The sequence below is a fragment of the Pristis pectinata genome, chromosome 29 (assembly GCF_009764475.1).
Source record: "Pristis pectinata isolate sPriPec2 chromosome 29, sPriPec2.1.pri, whole genome shotgun sequence".
In the NCBI taxonomy this organism is placed as follows: Eukaryota; Metazoa; Chordata; class Chondrichthyes; order Rhinopristiformes; family Pristidae; genus Pristis; species Pristis pectinata.
The window spans coordinates 16,964,561-16,983,633 of NC_067433.1; the positions used below are offsets into that span (position 1 = coordinate 16,964,561).

Consider the following 19,073-nt stretch of genomic DNA (forward strand, 5'->3'; position numbering starts at 1 on the left):
CAGAAGACTGCAGTCATGACAGAATTAATTACAGGCAGTTCTCCAGCAATGACTGAATTAAACCAGAGGAGTGTGGTCCCACACAGCAGGGCAGTGGTGGAGGACAGAGAAGGAAGAAATGGTGAACAATGTCAAAGAGTGGAAGATAAATAATAAGTATGTGTCATACAATCACATAGGAATGTCATTAGTTACTTTAATAAGAATCACTTCAGTATTGTGGCAGGGCAGAAACCTGTTTGAAGTGACAAATTCTGGGAAAGAGGACATAAATTTAGGAACTATAGAATATTCAAGGACTCACGAGATTTGAAACAGCACAGGTTTTCTTGTTTGAGCAAAAGGGGTGAAAGTCAATTTGAAAGAGAGGAGGACAGCACTCAGTAAGAAAAATGGTATCAGGGCCAGGAAGGGAAGATGGTGTTCAGTGGTTCACCGGATACTGGATCAGGTGGAGCTTGAAATGGGCATGGGAGGAGATGGGAGAAAAATTAAAAATTGTTCAGGAAAAGTACCGAAAGCTTGATCTGCTCGGCTGAGGAAAATTCAAGGAGTAGCTGATTGAATGGTCTAATTTAAGTCAATGAGATACATATATATGTTTCCGAGTGAGAAGTCAGAGGAGCTGATGCACTGTAATTCTGGTTTAAGTACATCCACATCAATCCAGATAACGTATGAATTTTATACAAAAGGTTGCAAATCTCATCACTTTTCAGTTTGCTCCAGAAAATCAAAACATACATGAACCCACTGCATCAACCAGATCATGAGGCACCATGAATACTTATCGTTCCTTTACTAAATGATAGCGTAAACATTTACAATCAAAATAAATTGTGAAGTAGTAGAAACACTTTTGAACCTAAACCCTCACGTGCAATGTTATGAACCATCTAAGGACGTAAAGGTAACTTAAAGATGTGCATGATCATCATGAGAAACCTCACTCTTGAAAATTGGGACCTGTAGATCTGTATTATTTGCTCTTTTTTGGGCCACTTCACTATGGAGGTAGCAAAAGCTACAGGAAGGATGGCTTTTGTGCTATAATCAGCTTTAACACCCAAAGCCACTACAATTTTACATGGTCTGACCCAATTACAACTACATCAGAGAAGGTGGTTACCGAAATCTAATTAGAATATTAGCTGACATGAAGTTTGAAAATACTGAAAAAAAAACAGCAGTTCACAGGACATGAAACCTTTGTTAAAATCCTTTCCAAATGACTGCGCCTGTTCAATGTTTAAGCCAATTCAGGTAAAGTAAATGAATGGGAAGCACAAAACATTTATTGAAGTATTTATCAGTGGCCAAGTTTTCGGAAATTGAGTTAGCATTTCATGGAAGTGAAATCAGAAAGTGACGCTGGAGAATACACTTTTCTTTAAAGCAATATACCACCGACTACCTATACTCAAGGACTATCATCCAACCAGAAGGGGTGACAGAGTGCAGCAGTTAGTAAAGCTGCTGCCTCAGCTCCAGCAACCAAGGTTCAGTCTGTGTGGAGTTTGCACATTCTCCCCATGACCACGTGGGTTTCCTCCTGCATCCCAAAAATGTGCGGGTTGGTAGGTAATTTAGCCACTAAAGTGCCTTTTAGTGCGAGTGAGGGGCAGAACCTGGGAGAAGGAAGTTGATGAAAATGTGGGGAGAGTGGGTTAGGGCAGGATTAGTACTAAACAAATGCCTGATGGTCGGCACCGACTTGGTGGATTGAAGAGCCTGTTTCCATGCTGCCTCTATCACTCTTCAGAATCAATATCCTTGGGCAAGCAGTACAATATAATGCATTCCTTTATATGCTGTATTGTTTTGCAATAGGAAACTTAGTATACAGTCTCAGAGGATTTGTTGGTTATTCTCAAATGGAAAACCAGTTTCAAAGCAGTGCCTGATTATAAACACGTTGGAAATATTGACGTCTGTGAATAAAGGAGGCAATCTATAAGTGATCAGGACATTTTCCCATGATGTGTGACAAGTGAGATATTAATCAAATTCCCAGATCACATAAATAAGTCTTAGTGCTTCAGCATGTCTACATTCTTCAAAAATCTCAGTGTGATGTCAGATTCAAATACTATACTGAAAAACATTGCAGATTCAGCGCCATCTTCTTCAATACCTCTTTCGTTACAACCACCTCCATAAAGAGAAAAACAAAGTGGTGGCATTTTGATTTGTATTCAAGATGGACTTAACTGCTGACACTTGGGACTGAATCCCAACTTCCAAAACAGGCTTCCTGCTGTCAGGTTAAGTTGAAACATCCAACATTGCCAGTCTGCTCACTTGTGTTTTTAACAGAGGCAGACTGAGGGAAGGTGACAGATCCACTCGTAGGAAGTAGTTTGACATTCAAGTATAATGAGATTGGTTGCTTCCATTTTTACGGTTATTGTATTTTAACTCAAGCCAGCCAAGTTTCCCAGGGCTCAATGCTGGCAGGTATAACATTACGGGAACAATGCTGAAAAATCATTTCTGATGTTATGCACACATTTTAATAGGCTGCACAATTCTGATGCCAAAACAACAGGCCAGAGCAGTGCTATTTCTTTCCCAGCCCTGCATAGATCTAAAACATGCTGAGGAGCAATTGTACATGCCTTCAGTTAGCAAGCAGGCTGAGAGTCCACGGTGGAGGTGAAGGGTGAACTGTAGACAATACGATCTACCCTTGCACAAGTCATTCTGATCAAGAATCCCATCACCAGCTTACCTTCAACTCTCTTTGTACTGTCTTGTGCCAGTTGAACACATAACCAAAAGATAAGAATCAACTCTTCATCCAAGTTTGTATGGCTCCACTGTACAACTTTGTTGCCTCTTTCAATATCTCCAGTGCTGAAACCACTATAGATTTTTTTTTAAAAAGCAAACATGATAATTGGTTCCACTCAGCATTTTCCGTCTCTCCACCAAATCAAAGTGCTCATCATCAATGAAGTGATGATGGAGTGATATGCAAATTACATTGAGGTGCATTACCCTTTATTCTGTGGCATGCACTCCAGTGGGAGGAATTAAGGCATTTCCTCAACCAGAAGACAGAACCAAAGGAAAAATTCTTTCAATAGAGAGCTTCCCCAATCATCTATTGTTTAAGGGAATCAATGAGACTGGGGGAGAAAAGAACTTTCAACATGCCAAACTCAAAGACCACCATAAAATATTTGAAACTAGCAATTCAAAAAGTAGTAACTATGCATTATTTTCCTCTGACAAAGGTCTTTTAAATTTGTTTTATGCCATCTTCAGCAGTTCATAGATGCCTTATGCAGAACTTGCACGTTTTGGTCTCAACATATTCTTTACCCCTAATCAACAGAAAGTCGATATGCTCAATTTCCTCCTCCAACTACCATCAAAATCTATTTCCAATGTTCTGATAAATCTGACAAGTTTCACTGACAGAAGCGAGTTTACTTTCAGGAACAACAACTTTGGTCTCTGTTCAACTTGACAAATAACAGGCTGGCTTCTCTTGTATACTCCATTATCCCCTTCACACAACTGCTTCATCATTGACAGTTTCCAGTTCCTCATCCTGGAAGGACAGGGCTGCTGCACATGAAAAGGTGGTCAGTAATGTCACTGGTCGTCCATCATATCAATCGTGTACAGTGTGGCATGAAAGCATGTTATTTTGAATAAGTCCTGTTTAGCTTAATCCATTAAGTTACACACAGATCATACACAGGTGGAATACTGTGTCAGTCGCTCATGGAGTGCTTGAGACAAGAAATACCCATTTCCATTTCTGGGGTGTTATGTGCAACAACCAGAAAATAATTGGGTCGAACAATCAGACATGTTCAACTTTTTGCCATTAGCTGACTTGACTGGGAACCATTCCTCCAGAACCATCTACTAGACAGATCAATTCTGTGACAGGAATTCCTCTTTCAAGTAAAAGATTGTGGATTCAAAATCCATTGCAGTTCTTCATCACAATCTAGATGGATACTTCAGAACAACCTTTAAAATTCTACATTTATCCAACATTTCTCCCTCATCCAATTCTAAAAGCAGATCAGTTGTCTTTTTAAATGCTTGAGAGACTGTGCAAGTTGACCAAAGTCTTTTCCAGAAAAACCATAACTACACCAGAGTCACACAACACAGCAATAAGACCTTTGGTTCACCATGTCCATGCTAATTGTAAAGCATCCATTTTACACCAGTTCTGTACTATTCTATATTATTCTCCCCATATTACCATCAATTCTCCCCAAATTCTACCATTCACCTACACACTGGGGGCAATTTACATGGGCCAATTAACCTACCAACCCACACATCTTTGGGACGTGGGAGGAAACTGGGGCACGCAGAGGAAACTCAAGCGGTCACATGGAAAATGTACAAACTTCATACAGCCACCACCACAGGTTAGGACTAAATCAGGGTTGCTGGAGCTGTAAGGCAATGGCTCTACTAGCTGCACCACTGTGCTGCCATAAATTAACTGACTGTAAAGTAATTAACTGACTGTGAAGTGCTTTGGGTTATCCCTCTTTCTCCATGCCAAAAAGGTACCATACATTTCCAATAAAGTATGACCCAGCTGCATGGCTGTTAAATTACACACAAGTGGTAAACATGAGAAAACAGAAATTACCCCAAAGACATATTTTCATCACTAACAAAAAGATTTAATTTTAACAAGTGGTTACAAGCCTTCGTGCCAGTCAGATAACAGCACTGAATTCAACAGCAAAACGAGCAGCTTGAGAGTATTTACGAAACAACAGTCTAACTCACTCTCTTCAACTTGATGTTCTGTACTCGACTAGCTGCGGAGTGCAAAGAAAGTAAAGCAGCTGTGGGCAAACTGGAAAGATGATAAAAAGGCAAACATAATGACAGCACATCCATTGGACTGCTCTGGATTTGACAGTCAGTCAAGATGGCATAAGACAGAAGTTTCAACACAAATGATTTCAAATCATTGTGACATTAAAATACGTTGATCTGTTTATTCAAAATAATTATGATGGAATTTGAGGAACAAAATGACTGGGTATGATAATTTGAAGCTCTACCAGATTTTATTAGGTTAAGAAAGATGCAACAGAGCACGAATGTGTACTCAACTATTATCTGAAGCTGCCCCATGTAATAGTCAAGCAAGTTTGACATAGTTGTACTGAGAATGATACCCTACAAGTAATATCCCAGACTCCAACAGCAAAATTCTGTCCCGCTGGCAGAGAAGCTGGGAGGAAATAACCCTTGGAGAACATGAAAGTACTTCACAAAAGCATTTGATGTTAAGCCACACAAGATATTAGGAAGCAATTAAGATGATACAGCAGGGGCATATGGAACTAGTTGGAGGGTCGTCATCTGAAAATGTATTTGATAAAGTATTTAACAACCCTGCAGTTCGTGATGCCAACTGAACCACTTTCACTCCAGCCTGTAACTCAATCTCCCACAAACAAAAATCGACTGATTACCACAAATGATCGAGTATTCATGAGTAGGGTGGTAGCAAAGCATAAATTACCAGAAAAATAATCCAAAGATCTGAGTTCAAATCCTACAACAGCTGCTGTGCAATTTAGAAAAACAATGACTATACATTAACGATGACCATGAAAAACAATAGATTGTTGAAATAAAAACATCTGGCTCACTCATTTCCCATTCTTATTCAATCTGGCCGACACATGACTCAGACCCATCCCATGTGGTTGACTCTAAAATCTCCTTGGAAGAGAGCTTGTGCAGGCCACTCAGTTGTATCATTTCTGCTACATTCAAGCCCAAGAAATAAAATTGAACAGATCACAGTTCTGTCAACTAGGCACTCCCAGCACAACTGACCTTGCAAAGTCTTCTTCACAAACTTATAGGGGATTAGTTTCTAAATCGGGACAGCTGTCCCACCAAGAAGGCAAACAAGAGGAGGCACAAGAGACTGCAGATGCTGAATCTGGAAGAAAAAAATGCTGGAAGGACTGAGCAAGTCAAGCAGCATCTGAGGAGGAAAAGGAACTGTCGATGTTTTGGGTTGAGATCCAGCTTAACTGAGACTGAAGAGAGAAGATAGCTGGTACTAATGGTGGGGGGAGGGTGGGAAGACAGGTGAACAGGATGGTCGATAGACCGAGGAAAGCTGAGGGATGATGATGAGCAGAAGGAGCCAGGTAGGCAGAGGGGAAGCAGTGGACACAAGGTGCCCAGTTTGCAGAGAACCTGCAGTCTGTTTGCAATGCCCATCCCGAGCTCCTGGTTACGTGCCACTTCAAACCCAGAGAGACGAGAGACTGCAGATGCTGGAGATCTGGAGCAACACACACAAAATACTGGAGGAACTTTACCGGTCAGGCAGCAGCATCCATGGATGGAAATGAACAGCCAACGATTCAGGCCAAGACCCTTCATCTCCCAGTCCTGATGAAGGGTCTCTATCCAAAACAATGACTGTTCATTTCCGTCCACAGATGCTGCCTGATCTGCTGAGTCCCTCCAGCATTTTGCCTGTTGCTCCATTTCAAACCCCATTCCAATTCCTACACTGACCCGTCCATCCTCAGCCTTCTCCGCTGCCAGGGTGAGACTCAATGCAAACTCGAGTAACACCAGCTCACATTCCCCTGGGTAGTCTACAACCCAATGATACGAACGTGGAATTTTTCAATTTCAGGTAACCCTGGTATCCAATATTTCCCACCCACCCCCCCAAACAACACCCCCCATCTGATCCATATCAGGTCCTCCCATTTTTGCTCCTTTTCCCATACGTCCCCATCACCCATTTTCATCCACTGCCCATCCTGATTCCATCCACCTACTACCCACACACTTCACCCACCAGATCCTCTCCCCCATCTGTCCTTCACCTATCCCAAAATGGTTCCCATTATCACTTTCCTTACTTGTCAGAGTCCAGCACTGGTAGCACTCATTTCCCCACATCACCGTCCAGTCTGTCTCCACCTTCATCATCCCCTCTCTCTACCCACCCCCACTCTATCGGTTTTTTTTTGCCTTTTCTGTTTCCACTATTTACCCACCTGCCTCGGTCATCATCCTTTACCTATCACCTACTGGTCCGTCTCATTTCCTCTCGCACCATCTTCCCTCCCCACTCAGTCCCGATGCAGGGTCTTGACCCGAGACATCCACAGTTCTTTCTTTCCCTCTCTCCCGCCCCACAGATGTTGCTCGACCTGCAGAGATCCTCCAGCAGTTTGTTCTTAGCTCTAGTCAAGCAATAATTTCAGAGTCCTATAGACAATCATTCTTAGCTCTGTCTCACTGACAGGACAGGCCATCAGTGGTCATGGTGGTACAGACAAGAGGGAAGACCCCTGGGAGTCCTCAAAATTGACTCCAAACTACACAAAGTCTCATTGCATCAGGTCATGCGTGATTAAAAAAAACCTTCTCAGTGCCCTCTATGTTGACAACACTTAGAAAAAGCACTGAAAGTAGCAAGGATACAGAATTTACTACAGATTGGACACTTTAATGGCTGTCACCAGGGGTGATGGTCACCATAGATGAGCTGGCCAAGTTCTGAAGCACACAGCACGGTCTGCTGTAGATAGTCAGTGAGGGACAAATCTACTTGATCTCACCAATATACCCATGACAAGTGCATGTGTCCATGATAACATGAGAAGTGAGCACTGCCAAGTCTTTGAGACAAAGTTTCATTTTCACACAGACACATCCTCCATAGTGATATATGGCTCTACAAATGTGGTAAACGAAAAAGAGATGGACCCAAAACAGATCTAGCAGCTCAAAACCATGGAGCATCAGCTGCAGCAGAAATGTACAATACATCAACCTGTAGCCTCAGGGCCCTCATCCTATCTTTGCTATCAAGCCAGTGGATTAACCCCAGTTCCATGAGGAATCCACAACGACATACTGGGAGTAGCAACCAGGTACACAGAAACAATTAGGTGCCAGTCTAGTGACACTGCAAAACAGAATGATATCTGTGCTAAGCAGCATTTAATAGACAATCTCACAATCAATGGATCAGAGCTCCAATCCTGCCATATTAAGTCATGAATTGTGGTGGACAATTAAAAGTTAACAAAGGGAGGAAGCTCAAAGAGCATTCCCATCCTCAACAACAGTGGGGTCCAACATGTGGTTGCCACAGACATGGCTCACGTTTTTGCAGAGTCAGAAGTGCTGGATAAATGATGTTGTCTTCTTCCTACAGTCACCACCACTGCAGACCCAGTCTCCAGCCAATTTGCTGCACTCCTAATGAAATCAAGAAAGCAATGGATACAACAAACACCACAGGACCAGACAACATTTCAGTTGTGGTACATAACACCTACACTCCAGAACTAGCAACACCTGCAGCCAAACTGTTTCAGTTCAGTTACAATACTGACATCTACCCATAGAACACTGCAGCATAGTACAGGGCCTTCGGCCCATAATGTTGTGCCGACATTTTATCCTGCTCTAAGATCTATCTAACCCTTCCCTCCCACATAGCCCCCAATTTTTCCTATCATTCGTGTGTCTATCTAAGAGTCTCTTAAATGTCCCTAATGTATCTGCCCCCACCTCTGCCAGCAGTGTGTTCCACACACCCACCACTCACTGTGTAAGAAAACTTACCCCTGACATCCCCCTTATACCTTCCTCCAATCACTTTAAGATTACGTCCCCTCGTGTTAGCCATCGTCGCCCTGGGAAAAGTCTCTGACTGTCCACTCAATCTATGCCTTTTTTCATCTTGTACACCTCTATCAAGTCACCTCTCATCCTCCTCTCAGCCTATCCTCGTAAGACATGGTCTCCAATCCAGACAACATCCTGGTAAATCTCCTCTGCATCGTCTCTAAAGCTTCCTCATTCTTTCTATAATGAGGTGACCAGAACTGAACACAATATTCAAAGTGTGGTCAAACCAGAGTTCTATAGAGGTGCAACATCACCTCATGGCTCTTGAACTCAATACCCCGACTAATGAAGGCCAACACTCCATATGCCTTCTTAACAACCCTATCGACCTATGTGGCAACCTTGAGGGATCTATGGACGTGGACCCCAAGATCTCTCTGTTCCTCCACACTGCTAAGAGTCCTGCCACTAACCTTGTAATCTGCCTTCGAATTCAATCTCCCGAAGTGTATCACTTCACACTTATCCAGGTTGAACTCCATCTGCCGCTTCTCATCCCTGACAAAATTGTCAGGTTTTCCCTGCTCACAAAAAGCAGGACAAACCAATCTGGGTAATTACTGCCCTATCAGCTGACTTGCAAAAGTCAGCAAAGCAATGGAAAATTGTTGACAGTGCTCACAAGCTGCATTTACTTGCTCACCAATGTCCAGTACGGGTTTTGCCAAGACCAGACCTCATCAGAGCCTTGGTACAATACAAGGAGAGAAACCCACCAGTTGAACTGGAACATTCAAGAAACTGGCTCACCACCACTTTTCCAAGGGCAATAACTTCTGCCTATGCTAGTGACACCCAGGTCCCCAAAAAAAAGTTGAAAGGAACTACAAATTTGCTGGTTACCATAACCTCAAAGAAATTCTAATAATCATTCAACAGAATCACCTTAACCACTGATTTTTTCTCTTGCACCCCCTCAGAAAGTAAATTTCTAAATATAGAAACAGGGAAAGGTCAGTACCACAAACCACAGACACCCAAATCTCAGCCTTATCAGTAATTGTGGCATCAGAAGACAAGGGTATTGTTTGGTTCAATGGGGCGGGCACATAATTATTAGCCAACAAGACTACAATCTCATGTCATTATGATATTCAAAATGTACACTCTAATTATCAGTGGCAAGCTGACACTTTTCAAAAAAGTTGTGCAACATCAGGATCGGTTGCTCAAGGCAGAAGCCAAGAGCATTCTTATTTTGAGCTGCAGATTCTAATATCAAGTACAGAATCCTTCAATGTAAACAAAAGGCAAGACACATCTGCCAACACACTATACATTTAAAAGGGACACAAAATATAGACAATGATTAAATCATTACAGCGTAGGAAACCAATATATTAAGTCCAAGCCAACTCCCTGCAGCATGATCCGTCCCATCCAATCTCTTCCTCCACAGGCCTGAACTTACTATTGCCTTAAGTGCATACCTAATACCCTTTTGAAAGCTTGATATAAAGCTACTCATCAACCTTCACTCCTGACTCCAACACCACCAAACTCACCTATCAATAACTGGAAAACCAATGCGATTACTGATTTGAACAAGAAAACGATCAGAACCTCCTACACTACTGATTCCTTCCGACTGACAAAGTAACAGGCGTTAGGTAATGTCAGGGATTGCACAACCCTTGCCTTTTGGGTGAAAAGGGATGAAGTTCTTCACTGGCTATTCATGGCCTATACTGTGATAATTTGTTGAACACAAACCCAACTAACTCATGATCTCTCCTTGTCACTGAACCCCTGAGACAACGGCAGCAGCAGTGGAATCTGGGATGGGGGGGGGGGAAGGAAGGAGAGGGGGGGGAAGGAAGGAGAGGGGGGGGAAGGAAGGAGAGGGGGGGGGAAGGAAGGAGAGGGGGGGGGAAGGAAGGAGAGGGGGGGGAAGGAAGGAGAGGGGGGGGGAAGGAAGGAGGGGGGGGGGGAAGGAAGGAGGGGGGGGGAGGAAGGGGGGGGAGGAAGGAAGGAGGGGGGGAAGGGAGGAGGGGGGAAGGAGGAGGGGGGGAAGGAGGAGGGGGGGGAGGAAGGGGGAAGAGGGGGGAGGAGGGGGAAGGGGGAAGGAGGAATGAGGGGGAGGGGGTGGGGTGGAGGAGGAATGAGGGGGAGGGGGTGGGGGTGGAGGAGGAATGAGGGGGAGGGGGAGCCCCGGAGCTACCATCAACCCCGGGGGTTTCCCCCAAGCTCGGTCCTCCCCGTCACCTCCACCTGCACCCACAGCAGGCACCGAACCGCTGGATTCCCTTCTACTCCAGCCCCGCATCCTCTCATCGAGCGTCCCGACACCCACAAACCCCGCAGGAACCCCCGCTGCCCCGCACCGACCCCTTCAGCGCCGCTTCCCTCCCCTCACCTCCGCCATCTTGAACCGCAGCCTGCTTCCGGGTTGGTGCGTCCCACGGACACAATTCCGCCCAGCCGGCAGGCAACGAACCAAAGGGCCACCCTACAACCCAACCCCAGCTGTCTGCCTCAACCTACACCCTACCCACCAGCACTGTTTCAGATTTTTAAATATATTTCCTGTTTGCACTTAGACGATGAGTTTGCATTATTCAGATTAAAATTTATTGTTTATATATTTTGATATCGAGAATCTCTCCCCAGGATAACTTACTAAAATTATAGATTTGTTAATAGTTTAATGCAGATTATAGCAATTATTCTGTAGTGTCAATATTTATATCAAAACAGAAAATTATGTTTTCATTTGTTTTTCAATGCATAGTTCATGAGAAATAAAATTATTAACAATATAAAGTTAAGGAAAAACATAGGACAGAACTGTACCCTGAATTTTCTCTGCAGTTACATCTCACTCACTTCGGCCTTTCAGCATAATTTTTTTTTCTCATGTATTTGTCAAGTTTCCTTCTGAAAATATTTAAGCAATTTTCCATTGGGTTTAACATTTTAGCATTAAGAATTTCCTTCTCAGATTCCTTTATTAGTTTTATATAATTATTCTTTATTTGCATCTCCTCTACAACATCTAACCTGCACTTTTATCCCTTTTGTCACTTAATATATCCTGCCTTCTATTTTATCACAGATCTATCCTAAGATTTACTCACCCCCCACTTCCCATTTTCTATATATCTCATATTGCATTTATCTCTAATTATTCCCCATTCCAGTGGGAAAAAAAATCATCAACTGAAACATTCACTCTGTGTCTATCTCAACACATCTTGCTTGACTTATTCAGCAATTCCAGCATTTTGGTTTATGCTACCTAATTAGTTTCCTTGCTTTTCATTTTAGTGGGAAAAATTACACTTGAACTCCTTTACTTTCCTAATAGAGATTTCCCACTGTTTTACTGTCTTTTTAGGATTCAGGATTTTCTCAATTTTAACAATTCCACTTGGAAGGTGGCAGCTGGGATGGATAGGGATCCAGGGTGAGCTATCAAATTGGATACAAAATTGGCTCAGTGGAAGTAGACAGAGGGTGGTAGTGGAGGGTTGTTATTCATCTTGGAGATCTGTGACTCATGGTGCGCCAGCGGGATTCGTGCTAGGTCCACTGCTGTTTGTCATCTATATAACCATTTGGATGGCAATGTTGTTAACATTGTTAGTAGGTTTGCAGATGACACCAAAATTGTTGGTGTAGTGGATAGTGAAGAAGGTTATCTAAGATTGCGACGGGGTATAGATGAACTGGGGAAGTGGGCCAAGAAATGGCAGATAGAACTTAACTCAGACAAATAGGAGGTGTTGCATTTCGGAAGTTAAACCAGGGCAGGACTTACATAAGAAATGGTAGGGTGCTCGAGAGTGTTGTAGAACAGAGAGACCTTGGGGTACAGGTACATAGTTCCCTGAATGTGGTGACACAGATAGACAGAGTGGTGAAGAAAGCATTTAGCATGGTTGCCTTCATCAGTCAAGGCACTGAGTACAGGAGTTAGGACATCATGTAGCAACTGTACAAGTCATTGGTGGGGCCACACTTGGAGTATTATGCATAGATCTGATCACCAGCTATAGAAAGGATGTCATTAAGATGGAAATGTTGTGGAAAAGATTCATGAGGATGTTGCTGGGATTGGAGGACTTGAGTTGTCATGAGAGACTGGTTATAAGGAGATGCATCTACTCATTAATTGGGGGCAGTTAGAGGGAGACAACACAGACAAAGAAGCATAATGTGTTGCTGATAGCAGAGCTGTAGTTCATGCTCAGCAGGACAGGCTGTGCTAATGGACAGAGAAAAACTGTTACAATGAAGCCCAACTCAAACTTGAGGGATAACACTTCATTTTACATCTAGGCCGTTTTTTAGATTTACAGACCCGATGTCATATTCTCCAACTTCGGATAATTTGCTTTCTCTGTCTGTATCAGAACTGGCCACTTCTGCTATACGCCATCCACCTGTAATTTTGACTCAGTTTTTCTCTTCCACAACCATGTCTGCAACTTAAAATTACCATTTTTATCTCTCCCGCCCCATGCTGATGAAGGGCCTTTGATTTGAAACATTGACTGTGTTTCTCTTTTCTCAGATGCTGCCTGATTTGTTGAGTATTTCTAGCATTTTCTGTTTTAATTTCAGATTTCCAGGATCTGCAGGTTTTTTTTATTTTCACTTACTGACAAACTAAGATATCAGATATAAGATATAAGATAACTAAGAAGAATATGTTAATTTGAATGAAACCAAATTAAGAAAAGAAAGATAAGGCTAGATAGAGACCGAGAAAGACAGAAATAATAAAATAGATGGAGGGGAGGGGTGGATAATATATGTTTTAATCTTTCAGGTTTTAAAGTACCTAACAATAATTAGATTGTTATGGATAGAGACTCCACACTTGTAAAATTAGACCTTCCAGTGCCAGCTGTGAGTGGCCCAGTGGTGCAGACAGTAGAACCGCTGCCTCACAGCACCAGAGACCTGAGTTTAATCCTGATCTTGGTGCTGTCTGTATGGAGTTTGTAATTTCTCCCTGCGACAGCTTGGGCTTCCCAAAGATGTGCAGTTTAGTTGGTTAATTAGCCACAGTAAATTGCCCCTAGTGTGCAGGTGAGTGGTAGAATCTTGGGGGGGGTGATGTCGATGAGAATGTGAGTAGTATAAGAGATGGGATTAATGTAGGACTAGTATTAATGGGTGGTTGATGGTCAGTGCAGACTTTGTGGGCCGAAGGGCCTGTTGCTGTGCCGGTAGTGTTGCTGTGACATGGTAGTGTAGCGGTTAGCGTAACGCTATTACAGTGCCAGTGACCCGGGTTCAATTCTGGCCACTGTCTATAAGGGGTTTGTACGTTCTTCCCATGTCTGCGTGGGTTTCCTCTGGGTGCTCCGGTTTCCTCCCACATTCCAAAGATGTACGGGTTAGGAGTTGGGGTCATGTTATGTTGGCGCCAGAAGCGTGGCAACACTTGTGGGCTGCCCCAGAACAGTCTATGCAAAAGATGCATTTCACTGTGTGTTTTGATGTACACGTGACTAATAAAGATACCTTCTCTTCTCCTTCTCTTTCTCTTTCTCTTTCTCTTCTCTGTCTCTTTCTGGTAGTTAGTCTCTCTAGATTTGTCAGGCTGTTGCAAGCTCACTCACACTTGAATGCACCAGTCTTAACCAGTTTTGGCACATTTTAGCCAGCTGACAACCGGTGTGACACCATGTATTTGAATGGTGAATCACTTAGCAAGTTTCCTGAAACATGTGGAGAAAGTGAACGAATTGGACAACAACTTCCAAATTTACATTTTTAAATGCGTATATGCACCAGGACCTGCAGTCTGATTTATTCCACGACAACAATGAGTACTGAATTGTGGAATCCTGCTCATTGTGCTTTATTCATCACGAAACCTTGTGTAGCATTGCTACAGTCGTAGAATTTTACAAAGAAAAAGCAGACTTTTTCATCTCCTTGAGAGGTCCATTCTATTAGATCCAAATTCCACCTCTTCCCCATCAACTTGTTTTGCCCATTTTTGCTTTCAGTTTTTATTTGAAGGAATATCAATGTAAATGTAAAGTTTGAAGATATAACAGTCAGCAAGGATATTGTACTTATACATATATGGCATAAGCATCATGCACAGCACGTTTCTTCCTGTTAGATTTAGAACACACCCTTTTGTTCAAAGCTCCTTTATTCTGGAACTGTTACTGTACCAGGGTAAAGTCAGGTAAAACAAAACTCTTAACATTTAGGTGGACCATCTTGAATGAAAGAAAAAGGGGTTAGAATGTTGCAGCTCACAAGCATCAGGTCTGGAAGTTTACTAGCATAGGTACCAACCACCTGGTGTGGAAGTGGTTGTGCAAGCAACTGTCTTAAGGTCATCGTTACTAAGGTTCATTGTTGTTGTTGCAAGTTCCAGATAATTAACTTCCACAGCTGCCACACTGGGATTTGAATCTTTGGAATTTTCTACCCAGGAGGCCTGTGCTTAATGTGTTCAAAATAGAGAAGAATGGATCTTTGGACATGAAAGAAAACAAGGAGTGTGGGGTTAGTGCAGGAAAGTAGTACTGAGGTAGAAGATTACCCGTGATTTTATTGAATGTTGGCACAAGCATAAGGGCCCAAACGGCCTACTTCTGTTTCTGCTTGGAGACACAAGAGACTGCAGATGCTGGAAATCTGGAACAACACACAAAGGAGCTGGAGGAACCCTGGAGTCCTGATGAAGGGTCTCAACCAGAAACGTCGACTGTCCATTTCCCTCCATAGATGCTGCCTGATCCGTTGAGTTCCTTCAGCTCCTTTGCGTGTTGCTTCTGTTTCTATTTTGTTTGTTCCTGTGTAAGTTGTATGGACAGAGATCTGAGTGATTTCGTCATCCATATTGTACATGCATGAATGGTGCAAGCAGCACATGTAGTGAGTTCCTTGATGGTTGATTTAAAATAAACACCTTTGTTTAATCCCTCTGTGTCCTGTAGCAGGTATTGTGAGTAGAACTTAATAGAGCTCCTGCGGTATCAAAGGTTCACTGCAGGATACATTACAATACACATTGATTGTTGGAGAAGGGCAATTGTTGGCAATTTAAGATTAGCACAGAAAACAAAATGTTTTCCTTTCGTGGCATGATATTTTGGTGATTGGCATTAAGATATACAAATGAGACAACAGTGGGAAGTTAAAAGTACATTTTCACGTGGCTTTTGAATGCACTCCTGAGAATGTCATTCACTTTTGCAGCAAACAAAAATTTAAATTATGTCATGTAAAATATCAAGAAAATTAAAAAGCCAAGATGAAAATTTGTAAACATTTGAATTAATATGATATAATTGTGTCATACTTATGTAAAAGGACCTTAGCATATAGTAGCTATTGCAGATATCTTCATTGTTATAATTCAGTGAAATCCTTCATAGCATTAGCTGTTCATTGCAATGATCAATTTATAATTAGCTACAAAGTTGTTCTTTGCAGACTGTGAGTTCAAATGCTTGAAATAAGCATACTGAGGTCATGTTAGAATTTGATGTTGGTGAGAGAGGTTGCCTACCCATTACCTCCATGTTAATTTGAAAACGTTACTCACCGAAGGCAAATAGGCCATAATTGGTATCAGCATGAAATGACTTCCGTTCTTCCTGTTTTTCTATTATTTCAACACTTTGAAGTGTGATTCGTGCTGTTAATTATACATGCGTATGCGCCTGTGTGTGTGTGTGTGCATGTGTGTGTGCTTGTGTGTGTGTGTGTGTGTGTGTGTGTGTGTGTCTGTGTCTGAGTGTGTGTATGTGTGTGTGTTTGCACGTAAAGATTTTATCTATGCTGGATTGACTGATTATATGGTGAAAATAATTACTTTATAGTTGGGTTGTAAAATGCCTCAATAGTCTTTCATTGTGAGGAATAACCCAAGGGTAAAGACACCTGTATTGACAGCATGTCGCACTCTCAAAAGGTCTGGCTTCATATTAATGCTGGGGCCAGACTGATCACTGCATTCCGAGAATCATTGCACCCTGCGATATGACAGGGCAACAGAGGTCCTGATAAATATCCATCACTCAGTTAGGAAAACAGTGTTTTGAATCACATAGGCTGAAAAAAACCTCTTGTTTCAAATATTGTGCTTCTAAATATCCTGGGTATGCCCATGACAATAAACTTGAACTTAAAACCTAAAACTTAAAACTTTATTTATACAGCACGATAACAGGCCCTTCTGGCCCAACGAGAACTTAAGTGAGAATGCTCGTTCTACAGGAATCACTGAATTTTAAAAATTTCACTTGCAAAATGTCTGAGAGAATATTACTACAAGAGAGGTAAAGAGAAATGACAAAACACCAGTGCAGGGTAGTGAAATGGATAATGATAACCAGATCCTGTCAGGAAGGGACAGAACACATCAACATAGGCATATGCCTCCAGTTAGAGTCAGAACAGAGAGGTGGTGCAAAGCCAAAATTGAAGTCATATTATATATTCATAACAAAGTAGATGAATTGATGTCACGAATAGAAATAAATATATCTGATCTATTAATCATTACAAAGATATGCTTGCAAAGGACAATGGTTGAAAATTAAGCACTTAGGAATATTTAACTTTTGGCAAAGTGGTAAAGGAGAAGAGACAGCACCAATAATAAAGGATGCAATGAAGGCAGGAGAGATAAAGCCAACAAGGAGAAAGAAAATCAAGAATTAGAATCTCTTTGGCTGGAACTAATGCTCAGCAAAACATTGGTGGGAATTGTATATGGACACTAAACAGTAGAAAGGCCTGTTTCTGTGCTGTTTAACTTTATGACTCTATGAGCAGTAGTAATGTAGGCAAAGTAAAATCAAGAAATTAGGACATTGGAAATGCACGTAAAATAGATAAATCACTAATCATGGGGGACTTTAATCCACATCGAGAATGCATTAGTCAAATGAATGGTATTAGTGCGGAGGACAAATTCATAGAGTTAGTTTTCAAGAGTTATTCAAGAGATATTTTTCTAGAATGACATGTTTAGGAATCAACACGGGGACAGTCCATTTTAATGCATAAGCTAATATTATGTAATGAGAAAGAGTGAAATAATAACCTTGTTGTTAAGGATGAGTGATCATAATATGATAACGTTATGAATAAAGGAAAAATTGAAGCTGCCTTATCTGAACAAGGTGGCACAAAATTGAAAGTGATTTAGTTCGATCTGAAATCAGTGTCTTAAATCTATGTAAAACAAACTATGAAAGGTATGAGATGTGAATTGACTATGGCAAGTTGAGAATTGACATTAAAAAATATGTCAGCAAATAAAGCAATGGCTAAATAACACACAAGATGCTGGAGGAACTCAACGAGTCAGGCAGCATCTATGGAAGGAAATGGACAATTGACGTTTCAGGTTGAGACCCTTCATTCGAACTGAAAGGTAAAGGGGACATAGCCAATATAAAAAGGTGGAGGGAAGGGATGGAGCAAGAACTAGCAAGCGATAGGTGGATCCAGGTGAGGTGGAGTGATAGGCAGATGAAGGAAGGGAGAACAGAATTAGCACCAGAACTGGAGGGGGGGTGGTGGTGGGGGGTGGGGTTGGTGGTGATAGGTAGAAGAGGCAAAGGACTGAAGATGAAGGAACCTGATAGGAGATGGAGCATGAAATCAAGTGACGGAGGTGGGGGAGGAGGGGAGGGGGCAGGTGGGAACAGTGAGGGAGGGGATCCAGTGGGAGGAGTGTGTGGGTGATGGGCAGATGGAGTCGCTGGAGGGAGGGTAAGAAACAGGGTGATGGGGGCTGGAATGAATGTCAGAAGAACTGGCTAGATCAGGAGGAGAGAGAAAAGGGACAGAGGGGAAGCAATTTACCAGACACTGGAGAATTTAATGTTCATGTCTTTGGGTAGTAGAATACCCAGGTGGAATACAGGAAATAATGGCTAATATAGCTGACATCAAATATATATGCTTTTATGGCAAAAAAAAATCACCACAGATGGCCAGCAAGAATTAAAAATAGTATTAGATCTAAGGAAAAGGTTGATTTGATAAGGTTGCCAAAAACACGGTAACGTAGCGGTTAGCGCGACGCTATTACAGCGTCAGCGATCGGGGTTCGATTCCCGTCGCTGTCTGTAAGGAGTTTGTACGTTCTCCCCGTGTCTGCGTGGGTTTCCTCTGGGTGCTCCGGTTTCCTCCCACATTGCAAAGACGTACGGGTAGGTTAATTCGGGTTTAAAATGGGCGGCGCGGACTCGTTGGGCCGGAAGGGCCTGTTACCACGCTGTAAATAAAACTTAAAAAATTTTTAAAAATTAAAAGACCAGTAAACTTTAAGACTGGAGAAATATCCAATTCATAAAATGTGGGCCAAAAATTGATAACGGAAAGTAGAATATGAAAGTAATCTAATAAAAAAACTTAGTAACAGATCGCAAAAGTTTCTATGGACAAGTACA

At 42.1% G+C, this 19,073-nt stretch overlaps 1 protein-coding gene across 1 annotated transcript in view; it reads right to left on the reverse strand.

Moving 5' to 3' along the window:
* The window catches only part of golga7 (golgin A7), a 37,695-nt gene extending 26,517 nt beyond the window's left edge, over positions 1–11,178 (reverse strand). Inside the window, exon 1 of the mRNA XM_052041091.1 lies at positions 11,042–11,178. Within this exon, the coding sequence (XP_051897051.1) occupies positions 11,042–11,050 (9 nt within the window). The 5' untranslated portion in view covers positions 11,051–11,178. The remainder of the gene's footprint in view (positions 1–11,041) is intronic.
* Positions 11,179–19,073: the final 7,895 nt, after the last annotated feature.